At 40.9% G+C, this 27,392-nt stretch overlaps 1 protein-coding gene across 3 annotated transcripts in view; it reads left to right on the forward strand.

Moving 5' to 3' along the window:
- The window catches only part of MYO16 (myosin XVI), a 588,255-nt gene that overhangs the window by 269,165 nt on the left and 291,698 nt on the right, over positions 1 to 27,392 (forward strand). For all 3 annotated transcript variants that reach the window (XM_054013071.1, XM_054013089.1, XM_054013080.1), the window contains 2 exons: positions 8,392 to 8,467; positions 12,184 to 12,337. In XM_054013071.1, the coding sequence (XP_053869046.1) occupies positions 8,392 to 8,467; positions 12,184 to 12,337 (230 nt within the window). The remainder of the gene's footprint in view (positions 1 to 8,391; positions 8,468 to 12,183; positions 12,338 to 27,392) is intronic.

Genomic DNA, 27,392 nt, shown 5'->3' on the forward strand with positions numbered 1-27,392 from the left:
TTTATCATTATGTAAACACATATTCAAGTACTATAACTGTACTATAGTATTTGGATTGCAAGTACTATAGGGAAATATTTATTTTCAATTACCAATAATAATTAAAAGTATATTTTAATGTATTAGGTTTTCCAAATGTTTCCCAGCTTTTACATACAATTCAGGCCTGAACTATTGTAAATGACAGTAGCCCTTTGATATCTCTGTCTGGACTCAGAGGAACCTTGGAATGAAATGTTCATAAGCATTATACTGGCTTTTCAATATTATTTCTATAATAGATTTGTCTTCTAAGTTAAATATAGCAATACTACTGTACTGACAGGATTTAAAATCACAGATAATAATGATTTGTTTTTCAGTTACATTCATATAAAATGCCTATAGTTATTCTCAGATCTTGTCAGATATTTTATAATTGTTTTTTTTTTGTTCACTATGCAACCGATTAAAACATATCATTTGAAGAATACTTCTAGACTTTTGCTATGCTGTGCTTATCCCTGCCACATCCTGAGAAGCTGATTATTATTTCCTTTATCACTCCTGAATTAAATTCTTTTAATGCTTTACTTACTGATTTGTGAAGCAGGCTAATTACTAAACTGTACAAGATTCTGCTGCCTTGGTATTTTTTCATGCAGGTTAAGCACAAATATACTTCAGTGTCATCACTGCACGAGTCATGTTTAGCATACAGAATGTATTTAAAGATGTTGTTGTTAACCTGTGAGGCTTTTCACCACCAAAGATATAAATATATTTCAAGTAATTGTTTCAACTAGAGCCAATGACATTGATTACTGTGTTCTCGTATAACACTGCTCTACAGCCAAAATGCTTCTGAAATAAATGTAATCAAACTTTACTAATTCTGGGTCACTGAGAATGAAAATGATGCTTAAAATTGTTGATTGGCTCTAGTTTTCAAGATATGCTATTGGGTCAGTATATACAACCCTTGACTTGGGAATGGCGGAGGATAAGTGAGTTATAACGGGAAGGGATCTCAATTTAAACCAGAAATGACTAAAATACATCTTTGACTGGATCTATAAATAAATCTACAACTGGGTTTGGACAGTACTTGCTTTTTAGGCAAAACAATGAATGATGCAATCTGAAGCTGCTATTGCGTCATACAAGATATGAATTGCATCATGTTATTCCTAGAAGTCATGGATGATGCAATCATAACGAAGCTTACATCACTCTGCTGAACAAATTGCCCTATATCAGCTCTAGAAATCATATAGTGTCGTGCTCTCTTATTTGTCAGTATTTGATTTTGCAAAGGGACACATTTCTGTTTAGCCAAAGTGAGCAGAGATGCCTCGTACTTGTGTGAACAGTGCAGATAACTTCTGCTATGTTTGTGGTGAAGCGACTTTTGCATCACAAAAGCGCAGTATAACCACTATGGTTAAGAAAGCCTATCACCTTTATTTTGGCTGCAAAATTGGAGATCAGGACAAGAGGTGGGCGCCACACATATGCTGCAACACTTGTGCAACAAATCTTCACCAGTGGTTGAACAGGAAAAGGAAATCTATGCCTTTTGCAGTGCCAATGATTTGGAGAGAGCCAACAGATCATACCAGCAATTGTTACTTCTGCATGGTGCCTCCAGTTGGGAAAGGTGTGTCAAAGAAGAAAAAGTGGACTGTGCATTATCCAAACATTCCATCAGCTATACACCCAGAACCCCACAGAGAAGGACTGCCGGTTCCTGATGCACCAGAATCATTCTCACTTGAGTCAGACGAGGAAGAGGAAGAGGATGAAACTTCTGGTCCTGAACCATCAATGTCACAGGACCCACATTTTCTCCCATCCTCCTCCTCTGAACCACACCTCATAACACAAGGTGAACTGAATGACCTTGTCAGGGATTTGGAACTACCCAAGAGTAAGGCAGAGCTCTTGGGCTCCAGACTACAGCAGTGGAATCTCCTGACAGGTGATGTTAGGGTTTCCATCTTCCATGACTGTCAAAAGGATCTTGTCCCATTCTTCTTCATGGAAGGTGATCTTGTAGCCTGCAACAACATCCATGGTGTGATGGCAGCCCTCAACATCGTTCACGATCCAGATGAGTGGAGACTGTTCATTGATTCATCGAAGACGAGTCTTAAAGCTGTTTTACTGCATAATGGCAATGTTTTGCCATCAATTCCAGTTAGTCATGCAGTCCATATGAAGGAAACCTATGACAACATGAAACAACTTTTGAGGTGCATAAACTATGACCAACATCAGTGGCAGCTTTGTGGTGATTTGAAGGTTGTTGCTCTCTTGCTTGGTCTGCAGACTGGATACAGTACTTTTACTGCTGTTTTCTCTGCGAATGGGATAGTCGTGCAAGAGATTCCCACTACATCAAGAAAGATTGGCCACTCTGACAGTCATTGGAGCCTGGGAGGAAAAGTGTTCAGCATCCACCACTTGTTGAATCAAGGAAGATTTTGTTACCACCTTTACACATCAAGCTGGGTCTGATGAAGAACTTTGTCAAGGCCATTGACAAAACACAAGCAGCTTTCAAGTACCTCCATGGAAAATTTCCAAGGTTAAGTGAAGCTAAGATAAAGGAAGGTGTCTTTGTTGGTCCTCAGATTCGTGAACTTCTTCGAGATGATGCATTTGACCATGCACTGCGTGGCAAGGAAAAGACGGCATGGAAAGTCTTCCAGTTAGTGGCAATAAATTTTCTCGGAAACAACAAGGCAGACAACTACAGGTTGTTGGTGGAAAACCTCCTCAAGGCATACAAAAGCCTTGGTTGCAACATGTCACTAAAGATACATTTTTTGCACTCTCACCTAGATTTTTTTCCACCGAACTGCGGAGCAGTGAGCGACGAGCACGGCGAGCGATTTCACCAGGACATTGCAACAATGGAGAAACGCTATCAGGGCAAATGGAGCCCATCAATGCTTGCAGACTATTGCTGGACAGGGACAAGTGATGCTCCATTTAATGAATACAAGAGACAAGCCAAGAAGCGCCGAGTAGACACTGAATAGGACTAAACTATGTACATAATAGTTTTTTGCCTTTTGTTTCATAAGAAATTTTATTTCTATAACCCTTTTGCTGATTTTTAAAGTGTTATATAAACAGGTGAAATATTATCATGTAAAGCAACCATAAACACATGAAAAGACCTAGGTTTACAATTTATGATTAAAACTCTACTATCTACACAATATACATAGACATAAAATGTAAAAACTTAAATATCTTAGAAACAGTAGCCAATCAGTTGTTTTAATTGTCATATTTGAATTCAGCACATCAAAATACATAATAAATAGCACATTTTATCTCTGAAGCAGACAACTTCTCAAAAATTGTAGACCAGTGTAATAGAACGTAATATTATATGCCACTTTGGGCTGGCTACAAACACAATTTATATCATTGTCTGTGCTGAGCTGGCCTGATTGCTGGTGTATGTCACTGAGTTGAGTTATAGGATAAAAATGGGGTGCAGTGGACCTAGAATAATATAAAACAGTATTTTTTTCTTACTTGAGTGGAAGGATGGTTTTAAAGTTCGGACCCACAAAATGTGGGTTTAATCACAGTGCTGCTGTAAACTTCATGTATGACCATGGGCAAGTTATTTAAACTCTGTGCCACAATTCTTCATCTTTAAAATAGGGATAATAGTACTTTATTTCTCCCATATTTTGTCTGACTGGTCTACTTACATTACACTGTAAACTCATTGGGAATATATAGATGTTTGGTGCATAGGCCTGAATTGAGACCCCAATTTCATTTGGGAAGTTAGATGCTATTGTAATATGAATACTAATAATAGACCTCTTCTTAATCATTCTGTATTTAACTTATCTATGCTGTGGTTTTATTTAATATTATACAGGCATGAAATGGACTGCAGCAGTCCTGTAAAATGTCAAAAATGTTTATGTGGGAGTATAGCCAGCAAAGGACATGAGAACAGATCTGACCGTTACTTAAAAAAATATATTTTTGGGACCAGCAGTGCTTCCAAAGTGTTCTAAAGGCTTGCCTGTATGGAGAATTAGTGTGCGTTAAGTTGAGGTATAAATCTACAGTGTACTAGCCTGCCGTGCATGCAGGGTATGTCTACACAGGGATAAAAATACCTGGGGCTGGCCTGGGTCAGCTCACTCGAGCTTGCGGGGCTTGGGCTTGGGAGCTGAAAAATTGCTTTGTAGACATTTGGGCTCAGGCTGGAGCCTGAGAGTGGAGGGTCCTAGAGCTTCGGCTCCAGCTCAAGCCTGAACATCAACATAGCAATTTTTAGCTCCACAGCCCGAGCGCTGGGAACCTGAGTCAGCTGACCCAGGCCATCTGTAGCCATGCCATGGGGATTTTATTCCATCCATGTAGAAGTACCCTAACCCTAGTTCACCATGTGGATCCTGCTACTGCACATTACAAATTCTGCAGTGAGCTTTGACTTACTGCTGTTTCAGACTAAGCATAGTAGCTGAAAGCATAGCACCCGAAGGCCTTGTCTACGCTACCACTTTTGTCAGTATAACTTACGTCACTCAGGGGTGTGAGAACACCCCCCCCCCCAGTGACATAAGTAACACCGACAGGAGCCCGGTGTTTACAGCGCTATATCGGCGGGAGAGCTTCTCCTGACGACATAGCTACCGCGGGTTTTATGTTGATGGGAGAGTCCTCTCCCGTTGGCATAGAGCAGCTACACGAGCCATCTTATGATGGCACAGCTGCAACACTACAGCTGTGCCATTGTAGGCTCGCTAGTCTAGACATGCTCCAAGCCACACCAGTGACTTTCACTGTTCTATAGCAGTATCCAGATACTGAGTTACTGCACAGCAAGCTGGTTTTGCTGGAGATTTACAACTTAGATTGCCGGCACAGTAATTCAATGAATAGACGAGCCCCAAATATTTATATTCAGTAATTTAGAAAAAAAATTATCCACGCAGATCTGCAACATGGATCTAGACTCAAATATTCTGATTTCCCTCTATGTACATACCATTGTACATTGATATAATTGGTAGTATCTTTCATGCATGTAGTGAGAGCTGATTATTAAAAGAATAAATCTGACATTTAACATTTATAATATTTAACAAAGCAGTGGTTAAAAACTGTGAAGACTGAAAACTGATATTATTGAGGGGTTTGCATATAGAGTGAAATTTATCTACCAATATCAAGGCTCTCAGCAGAGCAGAAAACCCATTGTTCCACTGTATTCTGCAGAGCAATGGGTGATTTTGTGCACAGTCTGTGTACTAGAAGTGAGATTTGTGCTAGCTGTGCATTAACTAACATGAAATGGGATGGACCAGGGGAAAGGTTCGGAGGTGTAGCCACTAGATCCACATTGATATTCAGATTCAGTAGCCAAATGGTCACAATGGGATGCACAAGGATTGTGGCACTTGTTCCTGACCAGGGACTGGAGTGGTGGTTGTGAAGGGAGTCATAGGACTACCCAGTGTTTTGACTGCTGATTGAGGAATGTATTTTGTTTCACTTACACCCAAGTGTAATTCACCTGCATAGATGCATGTGTGTGTGTTTCCCTTATGCAAGATTGCAATTATTCAGTAAGAGAAGAATATATATTAACAAGTTTAAAATTTGATGTGTTCTGGGCAAATGAACAACTGACTGAATTTGCCAACGAAAGCAGATGAAACAACCCTGTCTGCTACCTCCCTCCAGGACGTATGGGCTGGAGGGGATAGTTAATTCCCTTAAGGAACTTCGTACTTTTTACAAGTAATAATAATTACTTAATAATTAAAAAATAATTTAAAAATAATAAGCACACAACCATTCCTTATGGCACAACCACATTAGGAAAAACAATGGTTAAAATTATATGATTTGATAAGGATAGATCCACAGTTATCTGTCATTTTGTCTGTAGGATCTATAATGTATCATTATATATTACAATTCATGTTACGTTAATTACCTCTACTTTAGTCATAATCTCTATAGAATTGACATACCTGCAGTAGGAGGCATTTTCTGAAGACTGTGTGTTTCCCAGGATTGGCATACTGCAGCTATTGTAGAAATTCATTCCTTTGTGGATCCAGCCCTATTCTATGAAGAGATATGCCAGCTGGATTTTAACCTCCTGTTCTAAAGCATGTAAACTAAATTAGTTTCAAACCAAAGCAGCCAGGCATTCACTATCCAGGAGCAGGAGTTATAAAGTAATTGAAATTAGCAGTGACCTGAATAACTTAGCCTTAGTGATGTGCATCAAGGATTTCCAGCTGGAATTATTTCAACAGCAAGAAGCACTGACATTACAGCATGGCCCAAGACCAAAACTTAGTCTAACACCAGAAGCTACCTATTCTTCCTGAATTGAAAGAGAATAAAATACATGTTTTAGTACTACCACTACTTCTTTCTAGAATCACTGTTAAAGAGATTATGCAATTGCTGCTGATTTAGTCTGCTCAGTGACTAAGCAGGGTAGATGTCATTTGCAATGGAAAAACACACAAAGATTTGTTAGGGGTTCTAACTCGTGAGCAGGGCTAATTGGATTTGGAATTCACTATTACAGTTGCTGTCCCTGCTGCTACTACCAGAAAGGAAAACCAGAATTAGAAAGGGGAGGAGCTTGAAGTAGTTTTAGAAAGAAATTATTTTAGCAGTATTCCATAAACAATATTTGCCTGCTTTGTATGAATAGACATTCTATTTTACCTTTGCATTTATCAAGTAATTCCCCATTCTTCTATTTATTTACTAACTTGTTTGTGTCTTCCTAGTATTTGTATTATTTCTTTCAGAACAATTTCCCTATCACTAGCCTTTTTTACCATCATACTGTTCCTTCCATGACAAGTTGCATCCTTTCTTCTGGCATCCCATCCAGGTCTCATTTTTCTTTAGATCTCTTCTTAGTTTGATCTAAAGCTGGGATTCTCAAACTGGGGGTTGAGGCAGTCACAAGGTGGTTACATGGGGATCACAAGCTATTAGCTCCATGGAGCTGACAGTTCCTCATTAAATTAAATTACCCCCCCCCCCATTTTTAATGTATAAAATGGGGTCACACTCAGAGACTTGTTATATGAAAGGGGTCACTAATTCAAAAAGTTTGAAAAGTCTAAGGAATCTTTTATTTTCTGTCTGACCTACCTTTATTCATTTAGTCCTCAACTGTCTGGTTATGTTTACGTTGTAAGCATTGTGCCTTTACCATATATTCCAAGCTGCCCAAAAGACCTCTCTTCTTTTTTCAGCTGTGTATCCATGTGCTCTGTATATTCCCCACCCCTTCTTAGTGCCATTTCTTACTTCTTTCTTTCTAATCTTTCCATTTATCAGACTAGACAATGTACAAACCCTGTTTGCTGTACAAATATCTTAAGAGGCTACAGTACAGTACAATGGCAGGAACATCAAAAAAACATTGTTTGCGGCACTCTTGCAAGAGGAGTGGAAAAATTATTCTGTTGACAGTACGATATTGTATCAAGATAATTTTTACCATTACTATCAAAGGGGCTGATAAACATAAGACAAATTTCTTTTAGCAAAAAAGAACAGGTTTCTTTTTGTAGTGGCTATGATTCAGTTCCCTAGTTTGGCAGTGACAGTACAGAGTTAGTACAGAGTCAGGGTGTGTCTGCACAGGGAGTTTAATGTGAAGCTTTTTGATGTGCATCTGGTAACTCACAGTATGTACCAATAGCATGCACATGGGATGCCTTTCCACTTTCAGTTTGCATCATGTGAACGCATGGCAGTGGTTTATGTGAACTGAGGGAGTAGAGTTTTCAAAGGTTTTCCCATGGTCATTTGGTTCATGGCTGAGCAATATGCATCAAGGGATTGTTTTCCCTGTGAATTGTGGGATGCAAAGCAGAAGCCACGTGGGTTCAATTTTTTTTTAATTTTTTAAATTTTTTAAATTTTAAATTTTTTAAATTTCCGTCTCTGGGAGGGCTAGCACTATTTTCAAAGTGGTGCCAGCATGGACCAGAAATGCACTGCTCCACTATGGTGGCAACCCTTGTGTTGACAAGCCCTTGGTTAAATGTGTGGAATGTTTGGGATCCAGGCTATGGCAGGTGGGAAATGTTAATCTGTCATTGCTGATGGGGATACCTCTGCATGTGCAGAGTGTATGTATGCCTGGGATACACTGAAACTTGGAAAAGAAATCCTAGGCTTGTGAAAGAATTGTACATTGTGTGCACCTCTTAGTTTAGAAACGGCTGTGGGGTTGGTTGGAGCAGGTGGATCATATCACTACACGGCTTCCCATGGTATGGAAGTACTGACTAAAGAGGCCTTTTAAATTGAATTGTAACTGTGATATTCACATCATACTTTTGTTACTTCAAAAATATTTTTGTCATTTTCTAGACAAAACTTGTGAAACTGCTGTTGATGCATCGGGCAAACCCTAGTCTTCTCAGCTGCAATGATGAAAAGCCCTCAGGTGGGTGATGATCCAATAATGTTATTTATGTGCTAATAAATTTGATAGTCCTTTATTTTTCCCTCAGCAAATGGTTCTATCCTTCACTCATCATCTGTATACTGTTGGCTAAGCCCACCATGCAAAGAGTAAGTTGTTTTGTATGGAGGTATGTGAATGCCTCAAAGGGAATTTTACTGCATAATTCCACCACAAGAACGTATCATGTAATTTCAAAGAGACTGACTCAAGAAGTTTTGAGAGGTTATGTGTTCACAAAATACTGTTGTAGTTGGGGTGCTTTTCACCTCTCGCCTTTGGGTTCTGAAGCTGTGGCATTATATGAGGACCAATGCCTTAAAGGATCTTCTTAAAGTTATAGAATAGGTGATGATTTATTGTATGTAACCCTTCTGCCAGTAAGATTTGGCAGCAACAAGGGCCGGGTTCAGTATTTAGGGGTTCCTTTTCAACAATACAACACAAAACCAGCTCAAGCCCCCACCCAGTGACCTGGGACAATTACACACCACCCCCTGGGTGCCTCTAAGAGGCAATGCTTCCCCTCTTGTAAGCACAGAGTCTGAGTGTAGCAAAAAAAATTAATAAAAGGAGGGAAATAACTCGTCATTAATTTGGGAAAACACTGCAAACAGGGTTCATGAACATAAACCATGAGCAAAAGACCGACCCCCAAAATAAGTTGGGCAGTGTCCTTTTCCCTCAAGTTCTTATGTCCAGCAACCAAAAGTCCCTTTAATGTGTCCATCCCTTCTCTGCATCCCACTCACAGTTGTTGTCCTTGGTCAGTGCAGACCCAGAGTTCAGAGGTGCATCTGCAGAGTTTACTTCCCACCATGGGTGGAGGGGGGTAAGGTGGCACCTTACTCGTTCCACTGCCTGGGAACTTGCTCGTGGCACCTCTCCACTGGCTGCCTGGCTGCTGATTACTGGCCACTCTGCCAGCCAATCATGTATTCAGGTCCCACCACTAACAAAGCTTTCAGTAAGTTCAGCTGTTAGGGGGGGAGCCTCACTGCTGGTGCACACAGGGCAGTCTCTTGCATCAGACACACTGTCCCAAAGCACATCTAACACTTAGACCTAGGTATCAGTGATTTCAGCTCTGCAGTTTGTAACAAGACTCTCAATTGAGTCTCAATTAGCTCTTTTATTATACAGTGGAGAGATGAAGAGTCAAATAGTATCTAAGACCCTTAAGCAGGGCCCACACCATCAGGTACAAGTACCTGTCCCCACCCACTGTCAACTCACTGGGCTTTGATACCGATGTCCCCTGCCTAGCAAGTGCCATTTAGTTGAGGGTGAGTCTCTCAGTCAGGCTATGCCAAGTACAGTTGTGCTGCCCTTGATCACACTACAAGAAAAACAACGCTTTATTACTCCTTCCCCAATAACAAGGAGACTGGGGATCCAACACTAGCCAAAAATGATCATTTGGGCAAGCAATCCCATCAGGCTGAGCATGTAGGCAGGGTGGGTGTCCCCATGCAAACAAGATCAGCTACTGAAGTGCTCTTCCGCAGCTCATCACTGGATGTCAGGGAGAGCTCATTCAGACTCTGCTTACATGTATTTTAAAATAATAGCATTTCTTGTATATTTTAGGTAAATTGTGCCTTCTCTTATGGAAAGTCATCCAAAAAACCTGATAACATAATAAAAAAAGATCCATTCATAAAATGTCTTCTCTATAACTTTTAGTATTATTTTTAGCATATTTTTTTATTCCTATGGAGACTTGGTTTTGGAGGTTCCTGTCTTTCTCTACCTCCCCATAGCCAGAGTTAGATGCTACAAGGTTGGATGCTCATCTCCATGATTTTCAGAGATGCTCAGGATTGACAGGCATAACCTATTAGCCCTGATCAGGATCTCATGATCAGCTCAGTTATCAAAGGGCAACATGTTTCCCAGTGTACTGCAACCCTTTCTTTTTGCACAGATGACTCTCCCTGCAAAAACTGCCTCTACCCCTCCTCTGCAGGCCTTCCTTTTTACTTCTTCCTCCACCCACCAACCAGCCCATTGCTCCTCCAGGGTACCTGGCTGCATGCTACTGTTGCTCTTCACATACAGTGGCACAGCAGCAGCTGCTAATTGAACCCTGGATGTTTAATAATGTTGCAAAAGCAAAATGTCGCAAAAGCAGTTCACCCTGCTCCATAGTACTGCTGCTTTGAGGCACCTCTCTAACCCACCAGACTCAAAGAGCAGCACTGTCATTGTCTCAGAAGGAAACTTCCTCAGAATAGAAGTGAGGAAATAAATGATTTTGAAATTGGGCTGTATGTAGAATATAGATAGAGGAAATGGAAGTCTAGTACTGTAAAAAACTGAAGAGTCTTATTGGCAGGCTAGGAGAAGTAGTGTCCTCAGCATAATTCACCTTATAAATAAGGCAATGATTTTGTCATGGAGGTCGCAGAAGTCACGGATTCTGTGACTTCCAGAGACCTTTGTGACTTCAGCCCATGGCGCCTGGGAGCTGCAGGGTTCCCCGCTGCCTGGGAACTTCAGGCAGCTAGGCCCCGGGAGCTCTGAGCCACCGTGGTCGGTGGGGGGTGCTCTGCAGCTCCCAGACCCTTTTGGGGGTGGGAGATCCTGCATCTCCCATCATCGCAGGCAGTGGGGAGACACCTGGAGCTCCCAGCCCTCACGGGCAGCCGGTGGGACACCCCAGGCTCCTGGCCTCTGAGCCACATCCAGTGGGGGACCCACAGCTTGGAGCTGGGCCTCCCGCTGCTGGTGTGAGGACCTTCAGCTTACATTTTGTCATGTATATTTTTAGTAAAAGTCACCGATAGGTCACAGGTTTCCATGAATTTTTATTTGTCCATGACCTATCGGTGACTTTTACTAAAAATATGCATGACAAAATTTTAGCCTTACTTACAAATAAAGTATTAGAGGTGAAGAAGGCAAATACCCTGGAAAAGAGGAGCAACCAAAGAAATACATAGTACATTAAACAAAGCATTATTATTAAAAATCCTTCTGTGGAAGTGCAATACCTTACCTTCTGAGGAAAGGTTGCAATGAGTGAACATAAGCCATCTGAAAACTTAAACCTTAACTCAGAATATTCACATAGCACAAAAAAAAAAAAAAAAAAAGTTGCTTTCAGCACTTCAACTTGTGCAAATCAGTATACAATTTTAGGTGTCAGACTAATTTGTGTGTGTGGGGGGGGATACCAAGAGCTTTCAATACTCTCTTTTGTTCAAAAACATGGTTTAATTATTGTTTGCAATGTTTTTGTTGCCATGTTGGTCCTAGGACATTAAAGAGAAAAGGTGGGTGAGGTAATATCTTTCTGTGTGTAGTTTGTCTCTTTCACTAACAGAGGTTGGTCCAATAAAAGATATTACCTCACCTACCCCATCTCTCTAATTCTTCCGTTATGGCATTCAATATTTTTATCTTCCTGTAGTTCACATAATATTGAATAGTTTAGCTCCTGGTAGAATGAGACTGGCTTTGAAGTACTGTAAACAATTATGATGTAATTTCATACAGAAGGCATCATACATTTATTTTTTATCAATAACCTGGTGCACTATTTTGTGATAAATATCAGGAGCAGTGCTTGTCTTTTTGACAAAATGTTGATATTAACCTTTGTTAAATCTTAATCTGATCTGGAGTTTTGAGTCAAGTAGGGTTTTGCTGTTCTACTTTCTTTTGCCTGATAGTCTTGTTATGCCACTGTCTAGATATCGCAGCTTCTGAATTTATTGAAGAAATGCTGCTGAAGGCTGAAACTGTATGGGAGGAAAAAATGAAAGACCCGTTATCTGTTTCTGCTTTATCACAAGAGGAGCCATATGAAGAGATCATCCATGATCTGCCTGCACTTTCCAATAAACTGTAAGTTTTTTTTTATTGTTAAGGGTGTACTATTAAAGTGATAAAATGTTGGGGCAAGATTTTCCTGTAGATTGTATGCACAACTGATGGGCTAATTGGGTTCCTCATTTTAGAAAGTTGCTTTATGTTTCTCTGTTTTTGGTTCCCCGTCTCTACTAAGTTTGCTTTAATTTTGTACATCAATATAGGCTATAAAGTACGGTAAGAAGAACATAATGTATTGTTATGTTAGTCAGTAAAAATTCCTGGGTTATTTTAGCAGAATTACTGTGGGGTACCATCTTAGACTCTGTTAGATATTCAGGCCTGTCTGCAAAGGCCTATACTTTAAGAATGTAGGTGTATTCTTATAATCACTTAGGTAGTTATAGAGGTACAAAACAAGAATCAAAATCAGTCTGCCTGTTTATAGGCCTTCTCTCACTATGATAGTCTGAGGCCTTGTTCTTAGGCTAAGGCCTTTGGCTAAACGTCAGAGGCAGCCATAAGCTGGGAAGCGAATGATCATGTCCTCACCAATCACACTGAAATAAGGAAGTTCTGGGCTGTTAAAAAAGTGATCCAATCTATCACCTCCAGAGAAAGGGAAGAGCCTAGAAGATTTAAACTCATTTATCAATAGCTGGGATGTGAAATCCTCATTTCTTTGTTGTTCTATCACTGTAGTCCCCATTTCCCTACTGTTTGTCTTTATAATCTCTGTCGGGTTCTGTGATTGTTTCTGTCTGCTGTCTAATTAATTTTGCTGGGTGTAAACTAATTAAGGTGGTGAGATATAATTGGTTAGATAATCATGTTACAAAATGTTAGGATTGGTTAGTTAAATTTCAGTAAAATGATTGGTTAAGGTATAGCTAAGCAGAATTCAAGTTTTACTATATAGTCTGCAGTCAATCAGGAAGTAAGGGGTGGGAGGTGGTAAATTGAAATCATGTTTTGCTAAAGGGGGAATGGGAACAGGGACACAGGCAAGGCTCTGTGGTGTCAGAGCTGGGAAGGGGGACACTGCAGAAGGAAATTGGAATCATTGCTTGCTGGAAGTTCACCCCAACAAACATTGAATTATTTGCACCTTCGGACTTCGGGTATTGTTGCTCTCTGTTCATGCAAGAAGGACCAGGGAAGTGAGAGGGTGAACGAATAAGCCCTCTAACAGACTCAATCATGCTCCCATTAAGGTAGATGAGAATGAATTGGTAAAACTACCATTGACTTCAATAGGAGCAGGGTCATGTCCTTAGAATAAGAATAACAGAAGCACCTATGGACAGAAATGAAGACTGATTCAGGCAGTTACAGTTTGTAGTCTGAATTGTACCACATATGGTAATTCAGGTGTGAGGTGGAGAGAATGGTAGCATTCCATAGAATGAACTCAGAGTGACTAGGTGGAACACAGATTCAGTTCTCTCTCTTGACAAAAAGTTGGATTTTAATCTTTGTATGTATTCTTGCAAATCTTTGGGCTCATCTACACTTACTGGAGGATCTACGCTGTGGCGATCGATGCATTGGTGGTCATTTAGTGGGTCTAGTGAAGACCTACTAAATCGACTGCTGATCACTCTCCTGTCAACTCCTGTACTCTATCTGATAGAGAAGAATAAGGGGAGTCAATGAGAGAGCGTCTCCTGTTGATGTCACGTAGTGTGGAGCCCCGGTTAAGTAGATCTAAGCTACGTCGATTTGAGTTATGCTATTCACGTAACTCAAATTGCTTAGCTAAGATCGACTTTTCCCTTTAGTGTAAACCAGGCCTTAAAAGGGGGCAACCTTAAGTTTGGGAAAGGTGGTGTCAACTGGGTGGGTGAGAGGGGGTTTATATAGTGAGCAACAGGCTCGATCCATTAGTATTGTTAATTTCCAGACATTGTAATGTATGGATTTTTTAAAAGATGCAGATCATTTATAAAGAAAAGTGTAAGATTATTTCTGGTTGCTAGCAGGACTCTTTTGTCTCTGTGTTTGTATAAGCTTTTTATTTTTTCTTCATAAAACAACTAAAACATTTATACAAAGAATAATAAAATAAATAAAGGTTTATGTATATATTGTCACTGATGTTTAGTAGCGGTTACAATTTACTTTCTATAAAGAGTTTACAGACTATATAAGAATCAGGAAGGAACAAACAATAGCCAGGAAATGGTTAACTCTTTAAATTCAAGGTTACATGTTACACAGTCACATTTAGGAAAGATTCTATATTTAGTACATGGTAGATCTGGAGTGCTTATTCCAGTTTGGGAATGTGTCTGTAGCAGTCACTAGTGTAGCTGGATGCTGGGCAGTCTTGGTTTTTTGGAATGAACATTAATCCAATCTAATACTCATGGTGAAGATAGTTTGAATAAGCAAATCATCTTACATAAAACTTGCATTGTCCTCAATGTGTAAGTAATCTTAACAATCTTCAAATAATAAAGTAGTTCAACTTCAAAGTGTCAAACATTGGTTTTGCATTACAAACCCTTGAATTTAAGATAGCCTTTTTTGTTTTCAGTGAAAACATTAATAACACCATTATTGTAACAGTGATTATTTTTCCTTTTGTCATCCTCAATAAACACAGAACTAAAGTGAAAGTTATACACATACCAATCATTTTTATCAAACAATTTTCAACCTGTATCCTGCAGTTTTATATGATGTGCCGTTATCAAAAACATCAAAATGGAGTTACCTGAGGGCAACCTTACCTTTAAACCTACCTCTTTATTTAAAAAAGCATGTTGTTTGCTAGTTGGTTTTCCAAATGACTCCTATGGTTACCAAAGGATCTCCAACCAATAATATTTTTGATTCTCTGAAACTGAACAATAGCTGAATTTTAAAACTTGACACATTCAAAAATGTGGAAATTGTTACATACGTAGTCTTTAGCATGGAGTGCACAATATGCTAAATTGGAGGGGAGGGATGCCTTAGGAAAAAAGTTAAACATTGTCATTCTGTGCACGCACAAGAAGATATATTGCTAAGTTCTGAAGTTACCTCCTCTACCTAGGTGCATGCATATGAACTGGCCATGTGCACTTTTAAAAACAGGCTAACTAGAAGCTGAAGTTGAGCTGTAGCACATTGACCTGGACTCTTCCTGCCCCTTGACCAGCCTCCCATTCTTTATTCTCCTAACAGCTTTTTTGTTATGCTTGATCATTAGATTATGCATTAATTTCAGATTTCCTGTATTCTGGAACTTTGTGTCACAGATTGCACTCTGCTTTCCAGAGCTATCAACATTTGAAGGATGTGGTTGGGACACAGCACAGAGGCTGTGTGATCTGCTCTCCTCATCCCTTGCTTCCTAAAATGTAGAGGAAGAGAGTGACTCACTGAGAAATTCCCAATAGTTACCATGTATACAATGATAATTAAAATAGCTATTGTGGAATAGTATCAGAGGGGTAGCCGGGTTAGTCTGGATCTGTAAAAAGCAACAAAGAGTCCTGTGGCACCTTATAGACTAACAGATGTATTGGAGCATAAGCTTTCGTGGGTGAATACCCACTTCGTCAGACGCGTGGAATGTGACCTTCATCCAGAAATACCTGTAAAAATTCATTGAAAAATTAAAAAAAAATGATTCTGAAGATGAACCATCTGTGGAAGATGAAACTGCCTGACTTTACATTCTCTTTCCCCCTTTCTATTGATCTATGCTTGCCCTCAGAGTCTCACTCTGGACAGATCTAGTAATAATTCACAGGAGGCTGGTCCTTTTTGATATTGTGACCTAGGCTGTGTAATACCCAACCAGAAGAGTTTAGACAGTGCTCTAAACAAGTGTTTCTCAAACTTTATGATGCCAAGGACTGGTTTGCAGCCTTTCTAAACTGTGTCAGGGAAATCTCTGGGACTGGCACCAGTCTACGGGCTGGTTGTTAAGAAACACTGCCCCTCTGCCATGTACATTGGCCAAACCGGACAGTCTCTATGCAAAAGAATAAATGGACACAAATCAGACGTCAAGAATTATAACATTCAAAAAACAGTCAGAGAACACTTCAACCTCTCTGGTCATTTGATTACAGACCTCAAAGTCGCAATACTTCAACAAAAAAACTTCAAAAACAGACTCCAACGAGAAACTACAGAATTGGAATTAATTTGCAAACTTGACACCATTAAATTTGGCTTGAATAAAGACTGGGAGTGGATGGGTCATTACACAAAGTAAAACCTATTTCCCCATGCTAATTTCTCCCCCTACTGTTACTCACACCTTCTTGTCAACTGTTGGAAATGGGCCATCCTGATTATCACTACAAACATTTTTTTCTCCTAATAATAGCCCACATTAACTGATTACTCTTGTTATAGTTAGTATGGCAACACCCATTTTTTCATGTCCTCTGTGTATATATATCTTCCTACTATATTTTCCACTGCTTGCATCTGATGAAGTGGGGTTTAGCCCATGAAAGCTTATGCTCAAATAAATTTGTTAGTCTCTAAGGTGCCACAAGTACTCCTTGTTCTTTTTGCTGATACAGACTAACACTGCTACCACTCTGAAAACTGCACTAGATTGTTTCCTTCAGTGCAAAATCCATCTTTTGACAAAAGACAAGTCACAGTAGCAGGAGCCATGAGGATAATTAGATTTATCTAAACAAAAATATAATGAAGCAAACCCCAGAAGCGGCAGGGCACATCACACTTTTGTTTGTCCTATGTTCTCTCATGACATTCAATGATCAGATAACTTGGTTGATGCTTATAAGATGCTTATAAGTTCCCAGATACCATAGTTTGGTTGGTGTTGTAGAAGCTTACACGGTTAGAACAGGCATTTCAAATACAAATTCTGTCAAATTCTCTACTGCAGCATAAAGAGGCAGGAAAGCCCCTGGAACTGGCTAGCTGAGAATTCCCCTGCTGTGGGATATCTCTTAGCAGGCACAGAATCAGTATATCTGAACCATGACTCACTTGGCCTTGGCATACCTAGAGCACAGCACAGTCCTTTCCCCACATCCTCCTGTGCAGTCCCTTAAGAGACCATTGTCAGATGGCATAAATTACAGAAGATCCCAGATTGCCCTAACCCAGTGGTGGGCAACCTGTTGCCCGCGGACCACACGCGGTCTGTCAGGGTAATCTGCTGGTGGGCCGCGAGACAGTTTGCTGACATTGACCGTCACAGGAATCCCTGTGTCCCACACCACTTCCCGCAGCTCCCATTGGCCAGGAATGGTGAACCGGTCTGCAGGTTGCCCACCATTGCCCTAACCTATGCTAAGTCCAAGACCTGCATGTATGTGCCATCATAATCAGGGAGTTGTAACTGGCTCTCGTATCCGCTTCCCTCCATTCTTGCATGCTGAGCAGATCTTGGCTCTGGAGAGAATCTGTTTGTATAGCACCTAGTACTGTGGGGCCCCTGATCTATGATTGAGGCCTCTCAGGGCATGTCTACACAGCAAAGAAAAATCCATGGCTGGCCCACGCCAGCTGATTCGGTCTCATGAGGCTCAGGCCGCGGGGCTCTGGGATCTGGAGGGATGGGAGAGTTTCAGAGCTCAGTCTCCACCTGGAGCCAAGAAGTCTACATAGCAATGAAACAGCCCCACAGTCCTGTGAGCCTGAGTTGGCTGGCTCAAGCCAAACGTGTTTTTCTTTGTTGTGTAGATATATCCTCAGTGCTGCCACAATACAAGTAATAATAATCTGACAATTGTTCCTTTAATCAAGACCATGGCCACAGCAAATGGTGAGTGAACTTTATCTTTCCCTTCCTACTTTTGTTGTATGTTCAGTTCTGCACCCTATCAAGTTTTACTGTTCTGATATGTAGTTCTGATATGATTCAGATGAGCTGTCTGTAAGAGTAAACTGAAACAATACTTTGTAACTGTAACATATAGATAGTTCTTCCATTGTAACAGGTGAAGATTGTGTGCTTGAATAGAGCTGTTAAAGTCATATTTTGAACAATATTAAAAAAAGGAGTCAATGTTAGAAACCTATTGTCAATTGTCCCTGCTCTAGCAACCGAATTTAATTTGTCCAATTTGGGTTTCAATTACAGCATTGATTTTGTCCAGAACAGCATGAACAGATGAATTGATGGTCAATATGTACTCTTCAAGTAAAGATAAAAGTTTTGTTGTCAGTGTGTTTGTATTATGGTAGGTTACCAAGCAGACATGATTTTGATGAGCAATCATTTGGCTCAGCTGGCTAAATTCCTGGGATTGTGAAGCAATAATTCCTATATTGGAATATGTTTCTTTTCTTGTTCTTCCATTGAGTAGTTTTAACATATCTAAATTACAAGAGATAGATTAGGAAGTTAACTTACAAGAAATGCCAATAATGATTATATGTAAGTGCTCTTTCCCTCTCCACATATTCAGATTGTACCAGCAACCTCAAGTAGTTCAGGATTTACAAAATGTGTTTGTGATATACCTTTACTGTTTGTGTTACCATCTGATCTGAGTTTTTCTCATTGTTCTGATGCCTGCATCTGTAACTTTCACTCTATGCATCTGAAGAAGTGAGGTTTTAACTCACGAAAGCTTATGCCCAAATAAATCTGTTAGTCTTTAAGGTGCCACCAGACTCCTTGTTGTTTCTGATAAAGCATTATCACTCATGAATAAACATGCAAGAGAATGGTGGAGGATAACCCAATAAAAAAGATGATTTCACATTGTGTCAGACTTTTATATGATAAATATTTATCCTTGCTTGTTTTTGCTAAAAGGCAAAATATAGCATTATAATACTTGGTATCATTTTACTAAAAATATAAACATCTTAGGCATGAAGTTCTCTTAAGAAGAAATCCAAATAGTGTCACTATTGATGCTGCACTTCTGGTGTGTGTATGCCCCATGTGCCTTTGACAAGAGATTTTCATTAGCAGTGCACATTTGCCCTCCTCCTAGACATCCTCACGTCCCACACCAAGGCTATATAGGGCCATGCAGGTGAACCACTCTCAGATCCTTCTCAACCACCTCAGACTGAGACACAGCTTAGGGTGTCCTTATCAAGTGTGCCTTGGCTTCTTTGCCTTTGGTGACTTCAGTTTGCCTTAGTTTAAATTAGTTTCATTGTGTCAGTTAGTTAATTAATTAGTTGACTATTATTTGGAGGATTGTTTGTTATTTACTCCCTCAGGGGAGCCCTCTTTCCCTGAGAGGGATACACCCAGTTCAGTGGGTTTTAAACTCTGCCTCACATGCTGCGAGGCCATCCCAGTCAGTGATGGACACTCTAAGCACGTTCACTGTTTAGCAGAGTCACGCATCCCACAGAAGTGTAATTTCTGGTTATCACTCAAGTCCAGGGCAAGACAGAACTGGGAAAGCAAGTTGTGACGGTTAACAATGGAGCTGCTTTGGAGTCAGGTCAAGAGAGCCCCCGCCTTTACATCAGTCTCTGCCACTTTTATCTCAGTTCAGCATGCTCCCAGAAAGGGAATGCTTCAGAGGCCTCCTCTAAAGGTTCCAAGAGGGGAGCTCTACCTCCCCTCTTAAGGAGTCTACCTTGAAAAGACCTCGCTGTCCAAACAGGGCAATAGCTTTGGAAGATTCCACTTAAAGCATGGTACAGTGGAGGCTAAGGGTTCCTCTGGTATTCAGGGGGAAGAGAGATCCCATAGCTGAAAGAGCAAACAGTGTTTTATTCAACACATTCCTCCAGACCTAAGGGAATAGTTGCAGGCTATTATTGCTGAGGGACAGTTACTAATGTCCTTAGAAGTTACTGCGGCTTGTTCTATCTCCACAGCAGTGGTGATGGATAGGGCATCCTGACTCCATGTGTATGGTTTCCCCAGAGAAGTCCAGAATAGAATAGGATCTCCCATTCGATGGATTGAAGTTGTTTGTGGAGAATACCAATGAATCGCTCCACACACTACAAGACTCTGGAGCCACATTGCATTCGTTGGGCATCTACACCCCTGGGAACAAAAGAAAATTCAATAGATAGCAAATGGCCCAAAGATGCTGCACACTGCACTTCTCTGGGTTTAATAGGCCTTTGGAACCTCCAAGAAAGAGGCAGAGGTTCCAGAGAAAGCGATCCTTTAACCCAGTGGTACTCAACCAGGCGTATAAGTTCCCCTGAGGGTACTCAATGGTCTTCCATTTTATCTATTAGCCTAGTTTTACAACAGGCTACATAAAAAGCACTAGCAAAGTCAGTACAAACTAAAATTTCATACAGACAATGATTTGTTTATACTGCTCTATATGTTATATCCTGAAATGTAAGTACAACATTTATATTCCAATTGATTTATTTTATAATTATATGGTGAAAATGATAAAATAAGCAATTTTTCACTAGTAGTGTGGCTGTGACACTTGTATTTTTAGGTCTGATTTTGTACGTTTTTAAGTGAGGTGAAACTTGGGGTAACCCAAGACAAATCAGACTCTTGAAAGGGATACAGTAGTCTGGAAAGGTTGAGAGCCACTGCTTTAATCCATCTGACACTGCAGGCTTCTTCTTAAAAACATCAGTTTTGACAAGATGGTCGACAGTTTGAACCTTCCCCTTTCTCTAGACAGTTAGCTGCAATTACTTGCCCATCTCCCCCTGTTTGGCAACTGTCTCTCCCATTTCCAACAAGCCTGGGAATGTATCATGTTGGCGGAAGTGGTGCTGCAAGCAATAACAATGGGCTGTACACCATCCACTTTTCCTTCCTCCCTCCTTCTCATCACCCTTCCCCATTTCCTCTTCAGGGACCCTTCTCATGAGTTCTTATTACAGCATGTTCTACACTAGAAAATTAGGTTGGTTTAACTGTGTCGGTCAAGGGTGTGAAAAATCTACACCCCTGAAAGACATAGTTAAGCCTACATAAGTCCCTGTGTAGACAGCACTAGGTTGACAGAAGAATTCTTCCATTGATCTAGCTACTGCCTCTCAGGAAGCGGGGACCCTTCACTGACGGGAAACCCCTCCATCCGGGGGGGCAGAGAGGGAGTGCCAGCCAGCCCCACTCTGCCCCCAGTTCCACTGTGGCCCAGCCACAGCCACAGCTCCTCTCCTGGCCACCGTTCCCAGCCATGGCCCCAAGCCCAGACTTAGGGTTGCCAGGTGACTGGTTTTCAACTGGAAAGTCTGGTTGGAAAGGCAACCTGGCAGTGCCTGATCAGCACTGCTGATCAGACATTAAAAGTCCGGTTACCTGCCGTAACCGGCCTCCGCCACCAGGGGTGGGAGTGGGGGCGGGAGTGGGAAGAGCAGCAGCTGGAGCCTGGAGGAGCACTCAGGGACAGCTCCAGCAAGAAAGGTACCAGTGGCTCCCCCGTCCTGCCCCAGCACAGCTCACTCTCCCCCACCCTGCCCCATTCACCCCCACTCTCAGAGCATGATTCCCCCTCCCCCATCCTGTCCCATTCATTCCCCCACCCCCACCCCAGCTTCCGGTGGGGGGGGGAAGAGAGGGGAGGGGCACACACCAGGTAAGGGAGGGGGTGATATTGAAAAAGTTTGTAGACTACAGGCTTAGACAAACGGATGTCAGTTCCCCAACAGGTGAAACACTCCTTAGACTGGTGGAAGAATGATTACAATGTAGGTGCAGGAGTTCCCTTCCTTCAACTGGTGCCAATAGTAACTGTAGCTAGAGATGTATCTCTGTTGGGATAGGGTGCATACGGCCCATATGGTACAGGGCATATGATTGCCCCAAGAACCCCCTCCCCCCAATCAACCCATTGGCGCTCAGGACAGCCAGAAATTCTTGCCATCATTTTATGCCTCTCATCAGAGACAAGTCTATCGAAATCATGACAACAATGTGTCCTGCATGTTTTACATCAACCAGCAGGAAAGGGTCTGACCTGCTCTCTGCCCACACCAAAGAAATACAGTTATTGAACTGGTGGTTAAGGCATTGCATAAGAATTTTGGCAAATAATCTCTCTGGCAGGCAAAACATCACAGCAGATGGTCTCAGCAAGACAATAAATGGGAGTTGGACTCCCAGTTTCTTGTCAGCATATTGGGGGTTCCCAGAAGTGGACCTCTTCACCACTGCTACAAACAAAGAATGTCACCTTTTCTGTTCAGTTGGAGGCTTAGGCCACAGATCATTGGAGGGATGCATTCCTCCTCCCTTGGGTAGAGAAACATTTCCTCCTACACCTCTTATTCTCCAGGTGGTGAACAAGATCAGACAGGACAAAGCCAGAGTTATCCTAATAGCCCCGTCATGGTCAAGGCAGACATGGTTTCCTTACCTACTTCACCTAGCGCTCTGTCCAGTGATAAATCCTCCAATCATTCCTCAACTCCTCTTACAGGGCACCAGTCAACTGTTGCATCCTAATCTGAGAACTCTCCACCTCAAGACGTAGCTCCTCAATGGTTTGTTGGGTTAGAGTCAGCCTGTTCTGCAGAGTACAGCAAATATTACTAACTGATAGTGGTAGGAAAGAGTCTATCAGAAATATTTGCCTTCAGAAATGGAGAATATTTAGTCACTGGTGTCATCTCCAGAAAGTTGTTGATGAATGTGCTCCGCTTCCACTGGTTCTCCTGCATTTAAAGAAAATGATGGTGTGAATTAGTTACCTCAAGATTCATTTAGTTGCTTTAACAGCTTTTCATCCCACAATTTATGGGTTCTCACTGTTTGCTCATCCTGCAACTGTAACATTCATGAAAGGTCTGGGAAACAGGTTAAAGTCCCCATTCCAGTTTGGGAACTCCGTTTAGTTCATAAAAATTCATGAAACCTCTCTTTGAACCAATGGCAACTTGTTCATTATTGAACTTGTCTATGAAGATGGCCTTTTTAGTGGATGATATTGAGGTCTTAATGGCAGACCCTCATTTCTGCAAGGACAAGGATTCCTTATGCCCCAGATTTCTTCCTAAAGTATTCTCTGAGTTTCATCTGAATCAGATTATTTATTTACCAGTTTTCTTTCCAGAACCATATTATTCGGTTTTCGAGGCTGATTTTGACACTCTAGATCAGGGATTGGCAACCTTTGGCAGGTGGCGCGCCAGGGTAAGCCCCCTTGTGGGCCGGGCCGGTTTGTTTACCTGCCGCATCCACAGGTTCGGCTGATCGCAGCTCCGACTGGCCGCGGTTCACAGTTCCAGGCCAATGTGGGCTGCGGGAAGTGGTGTGGGCCGAGGGATGTGCTGGCTGCAGCTTCCCTCCACCTCCATTGGCCTGGTGCAGTGAACCGCGGCCAGTGGGAGTTGCGATCGGCCGAACCTGGAGATGCGGCAGGTAAACAAACTGGCCCGGCCCGCCAGGGGGCTTACCCTGGCGAGCCACATGTCAACGGTTGCTGATCCTGGGCTAAATCATTCAGAAAAATCTCCTCTACACAGTTTTGTTTGCAGGCAGATCTAAAGGATCTACTATTTCTGCCCTGAGACTGTGGAAATGGATCGCTGGATGTATTATTACTTGTTAAGGTGCTGCCATCATTCCACCTCCTCCTGGTGTGTCAGCTCATTCTATGAAGTTGCAGTCTGCACCTATGGCTGTTACTTCAAAATGTCCCAGTATCTAAGGCTGGGTCTACACTACCCGCCTGAATCGGCGGGTAGAAATCGACCTCTCGGGGATCGATTTATCGCGTCCCGTTGGGACGCGACAATCGATCCCCGAATCGACACTCTGACTCCACCAGTGGAGGTGGGAGTAAGCACCATCGACGGGAAGCCGCAGAGATCGATTTTGCCTCCATCCCTACAGCGGGGTAAGTCGGCTGCGATACGTCGAATTCAGCTATGCTAGCTGAATTTGCGTATCTTAAATCGACCCCCCCCCCCGTAGTGTAGATGTAGCCTGAGATCTGCAGAGTCGCTACATGGTCCTTGGTACGTCCCTTTTACAGGCACTATGCCCTAATCAGTGACTCTAGATGGGATGCAGCAGTTGGTAATTCAGTTCTTTCCTCAGTTATGTACTCGATTCTGAAGTTCCCTTCTCCTTTCGGAGGTACTGCTCAGGAGAAGACAAAGAGGTTACTCACCCTGTACAGTAACTGTGGTTCTTTGAGATGTGTCCCTATGGGTGCTCCACAACCCTCCCTTCTTCCCCTCTGTTTTGTATTTTCCTTATGAGACTTGGTGGTGGAGAAGGAACTGAGGTGATTTGCCTATATAACCTCAGTGTGGGACACAAGGATGTCTAGGGCATACGCATGGGCTGAATGGGCACTGCTAATGAAAATCCCCAATCAGAGGTGTGTAGGGCACACATGCACCTGAAGTTGAGCACTCACATCTCGAAGATCCAGTTACTGCACAGGATGAATCATCTAAGGGCTTGTGTCCTGTAATGGTATAGTTAAAGCAGCAAACCTCCCTTCCTCAGTGGGGATGCAATTATACCAGTTTAAAAGTGTGTAAATTGGTATGGCTTATTCTGGTTCAGGAAATGAAATAAGCTTTACCAGCATAAGGCACCTCTATACTGCTATAACTGTATCCATATCAGGGCTTACACCAGTATAACTGTATTGGTAAAAACCCATACCCCCTAATTAATGTAGTTACACTGGTATAACTTTTCTAATGTAGACGAAGCCTAACACTCACACTGACCAGATGACGGATAAATACTCTGAAGTCAGGAAATGGTTCTTAGAGCAATGTTACCTTAGTCACATTGCACATACTGTATGTTTTTTGGAATATATTTTAGAGCATAAATATTAAGCACAGTAATGAATACATTTTTAAATTAACACAGGAATACAAAATACAACAGTTGTAATTTGCCTGAGTCAACACTGCAATGAGAAGGTTATTTTTTTTTTTTTAATTATTTCCTGGTGGAGCATTTAAATTTGTAATTTAAACACTCAAACGTTACATTTATATGACAGTTTGTATTTTAATTTCTCTGGTGTTTAAACAAAGAAAAAAATGGAAATTAAGACTTGAAAGCTTTGCTGGTGAAGACTTTTAAACTCTTTAAACCAAATTAATTGGGATTGTGGAGTTTACAAATTCTACTTGATTTTGCAACAGTGTGGAAGAACCAAAATTTGATCAGGCAATGAGGATGATGTAAATTGTACAGGCGAGAAGTACTCTCCAACAGAGATTATAAGATATAAGAGTCTGTTTCTGCATTTATATCTGTATTTAAAGAAAGTTTTCTACCCGGACAACTTTCTACCTAGTTAACAGCTATGCTAACTTAGACACTCACTGTAAAACTACTATTATATCTTTGAATGTCAGCTTCCAAAACATCCCTCTACATACAATCTTTTCAGTGTAAAAATGCTAGAAATTGATAACTCGGGTGATATTTTGCAGCACAAAATCAACAAATTAATCTAATACACAGATGGCTCATGTAGTTAAAAATTAAGGTGACTATTGTTTGTATAGCACACTGGGATTTTTCCAGTAATGTGTGCCAATAACAGTAGCCCAACCTAGTTCAAGTAGATTACCCTTGATAACTGACCTTTGTGTCCAGTATGCATCTTCACTTTTGCCTCAAGCCACATAACTCCCTTTGTGGTTAATTATCTGGTAGCAGAGCACAACATTCTGGAGATGATTGCTCATGCTTAACCACACACCTGCATTAACATAAGATCTTCTTTCTACTGTGCTATAATTGGATTTTCAATTGCACCGTTTTAAACATAGAATTTCACCTTGTGGCTAACTTGCAATTAATTTTTATAGAGGTATTTTACTAAAAGCCACTGTTTGGTGGAAAGATCATATTTCTAGCTAAGTTGCCTATCTCTTTTAATGTTCTTAGTATCTTTCTGAACCTAAATCAAAGAGATTTGTTTGTGCAATATGTTATTCTGTCTTTCCTTGGTTGGAATTCATGTCACCTTCTTGTTGAAATATAAATTATATTCCAGCACTTTTATTATCTAGAGGCTTTTTAAAATCTCTTAAATACAAATAGTTTGTGTGGCATGCAGGCATAAATCAATATAGTTTACACAGCTTTTGTTTAAGAACTTAGCCTGCGGTTTATTTACTATTCATACGTACTGAATTATCAAAGTATGTCATTAACGTTAAAAATGTACTGTAATGAACCCTCCACAATGTATTGTGGTATTTTCTTTTTAAACTGAAAATATACCTACTTCATCACGAAAGGAGTGGACGGAAGTTTTGCACTTTGCTGCCTGAAGGTGTCTGCTATAACCAGCTTCTATCTGCAACCCCTAAATCAGTTTCTTTTCATCTCTCTGCCTTGAAGAGCTTACACTTTAATTTTAAACATGAGGCTACAAGTGCACATGCTGTGTCTGGGGATGGTTGGGTGTGCTACAAACGGTAGAGTTGGGATGGGATGGGGAAAGAGGAATATTACAGCAGAAAGATCCTGTAGCTGTGAACACTTACAAAGGGAATACCGTATTAATATGTATACCTTGCAAATAGCAAATGTGAAGATTTTAATGATGATCACCGCACCGTATTTGAGCACAATTTCTAATCAGAATATATTGGGAGCACTTGTAAATTTGGGAAACATTCATATTATTTTTGTTTTGTTTTGTTTGTTTTTTCGTAATAAATACCAGAAAATTAGTTTGAAAATGCCTGCAGTCATGAGGCTCAAACTTTCCGTTAAAAGTTTAGCTTTTGTGCTGAGACTAAGTATTAAAAATCCCAACCCAAAAGGACTTCCAGAAAGCTGTGAGCAACAGGAAAAGTTGCATTAAAAGGGAAGTTGGCATAAAATGTAATCATGTTTTTAAATTAGGATTTTATATTACTAATCACGCCATTCTCTAAAAAAAAGTGTGAGACAATCAGCACTAGGAGCATTACTTTCTGAAAAATAAAAGCTCCTTTAAAATATGGTCTCTTGAAAATACTTAACAAGATTATACCTTGAATTAGAGCTGTCTTGGAATAAAATGTAATGTGTCATTTCTGTCAGTGAGCACTGAAGTTATTTGTTACTATAAACAAGGCACTTTTATTTACTAACATTTTAATATCACATTACTGCTAAAAATGGTCCTGATTGAGGAAAGCTATCAGCATATGCTTAAGTGCACCCCTATTCAAGACTGCACTTAAGCGCCTGTCTAAAGTTAAGCAGGTGCTTAAG

Source organism: Malaclemys terrapin, chromosome 1 (assembly GCF_027887155.1).
Source record: "Malaclemys terrapin pileata isolate rMalTer1 chromosome 1, rMalTer1.hap1, whole genome shotgun sequence".
Lineage (NCBI taxonomy): Eukaryota > Metazoa > Chordata > Testudines > Emydidae > Malaclemys > Malaclemys terrapin.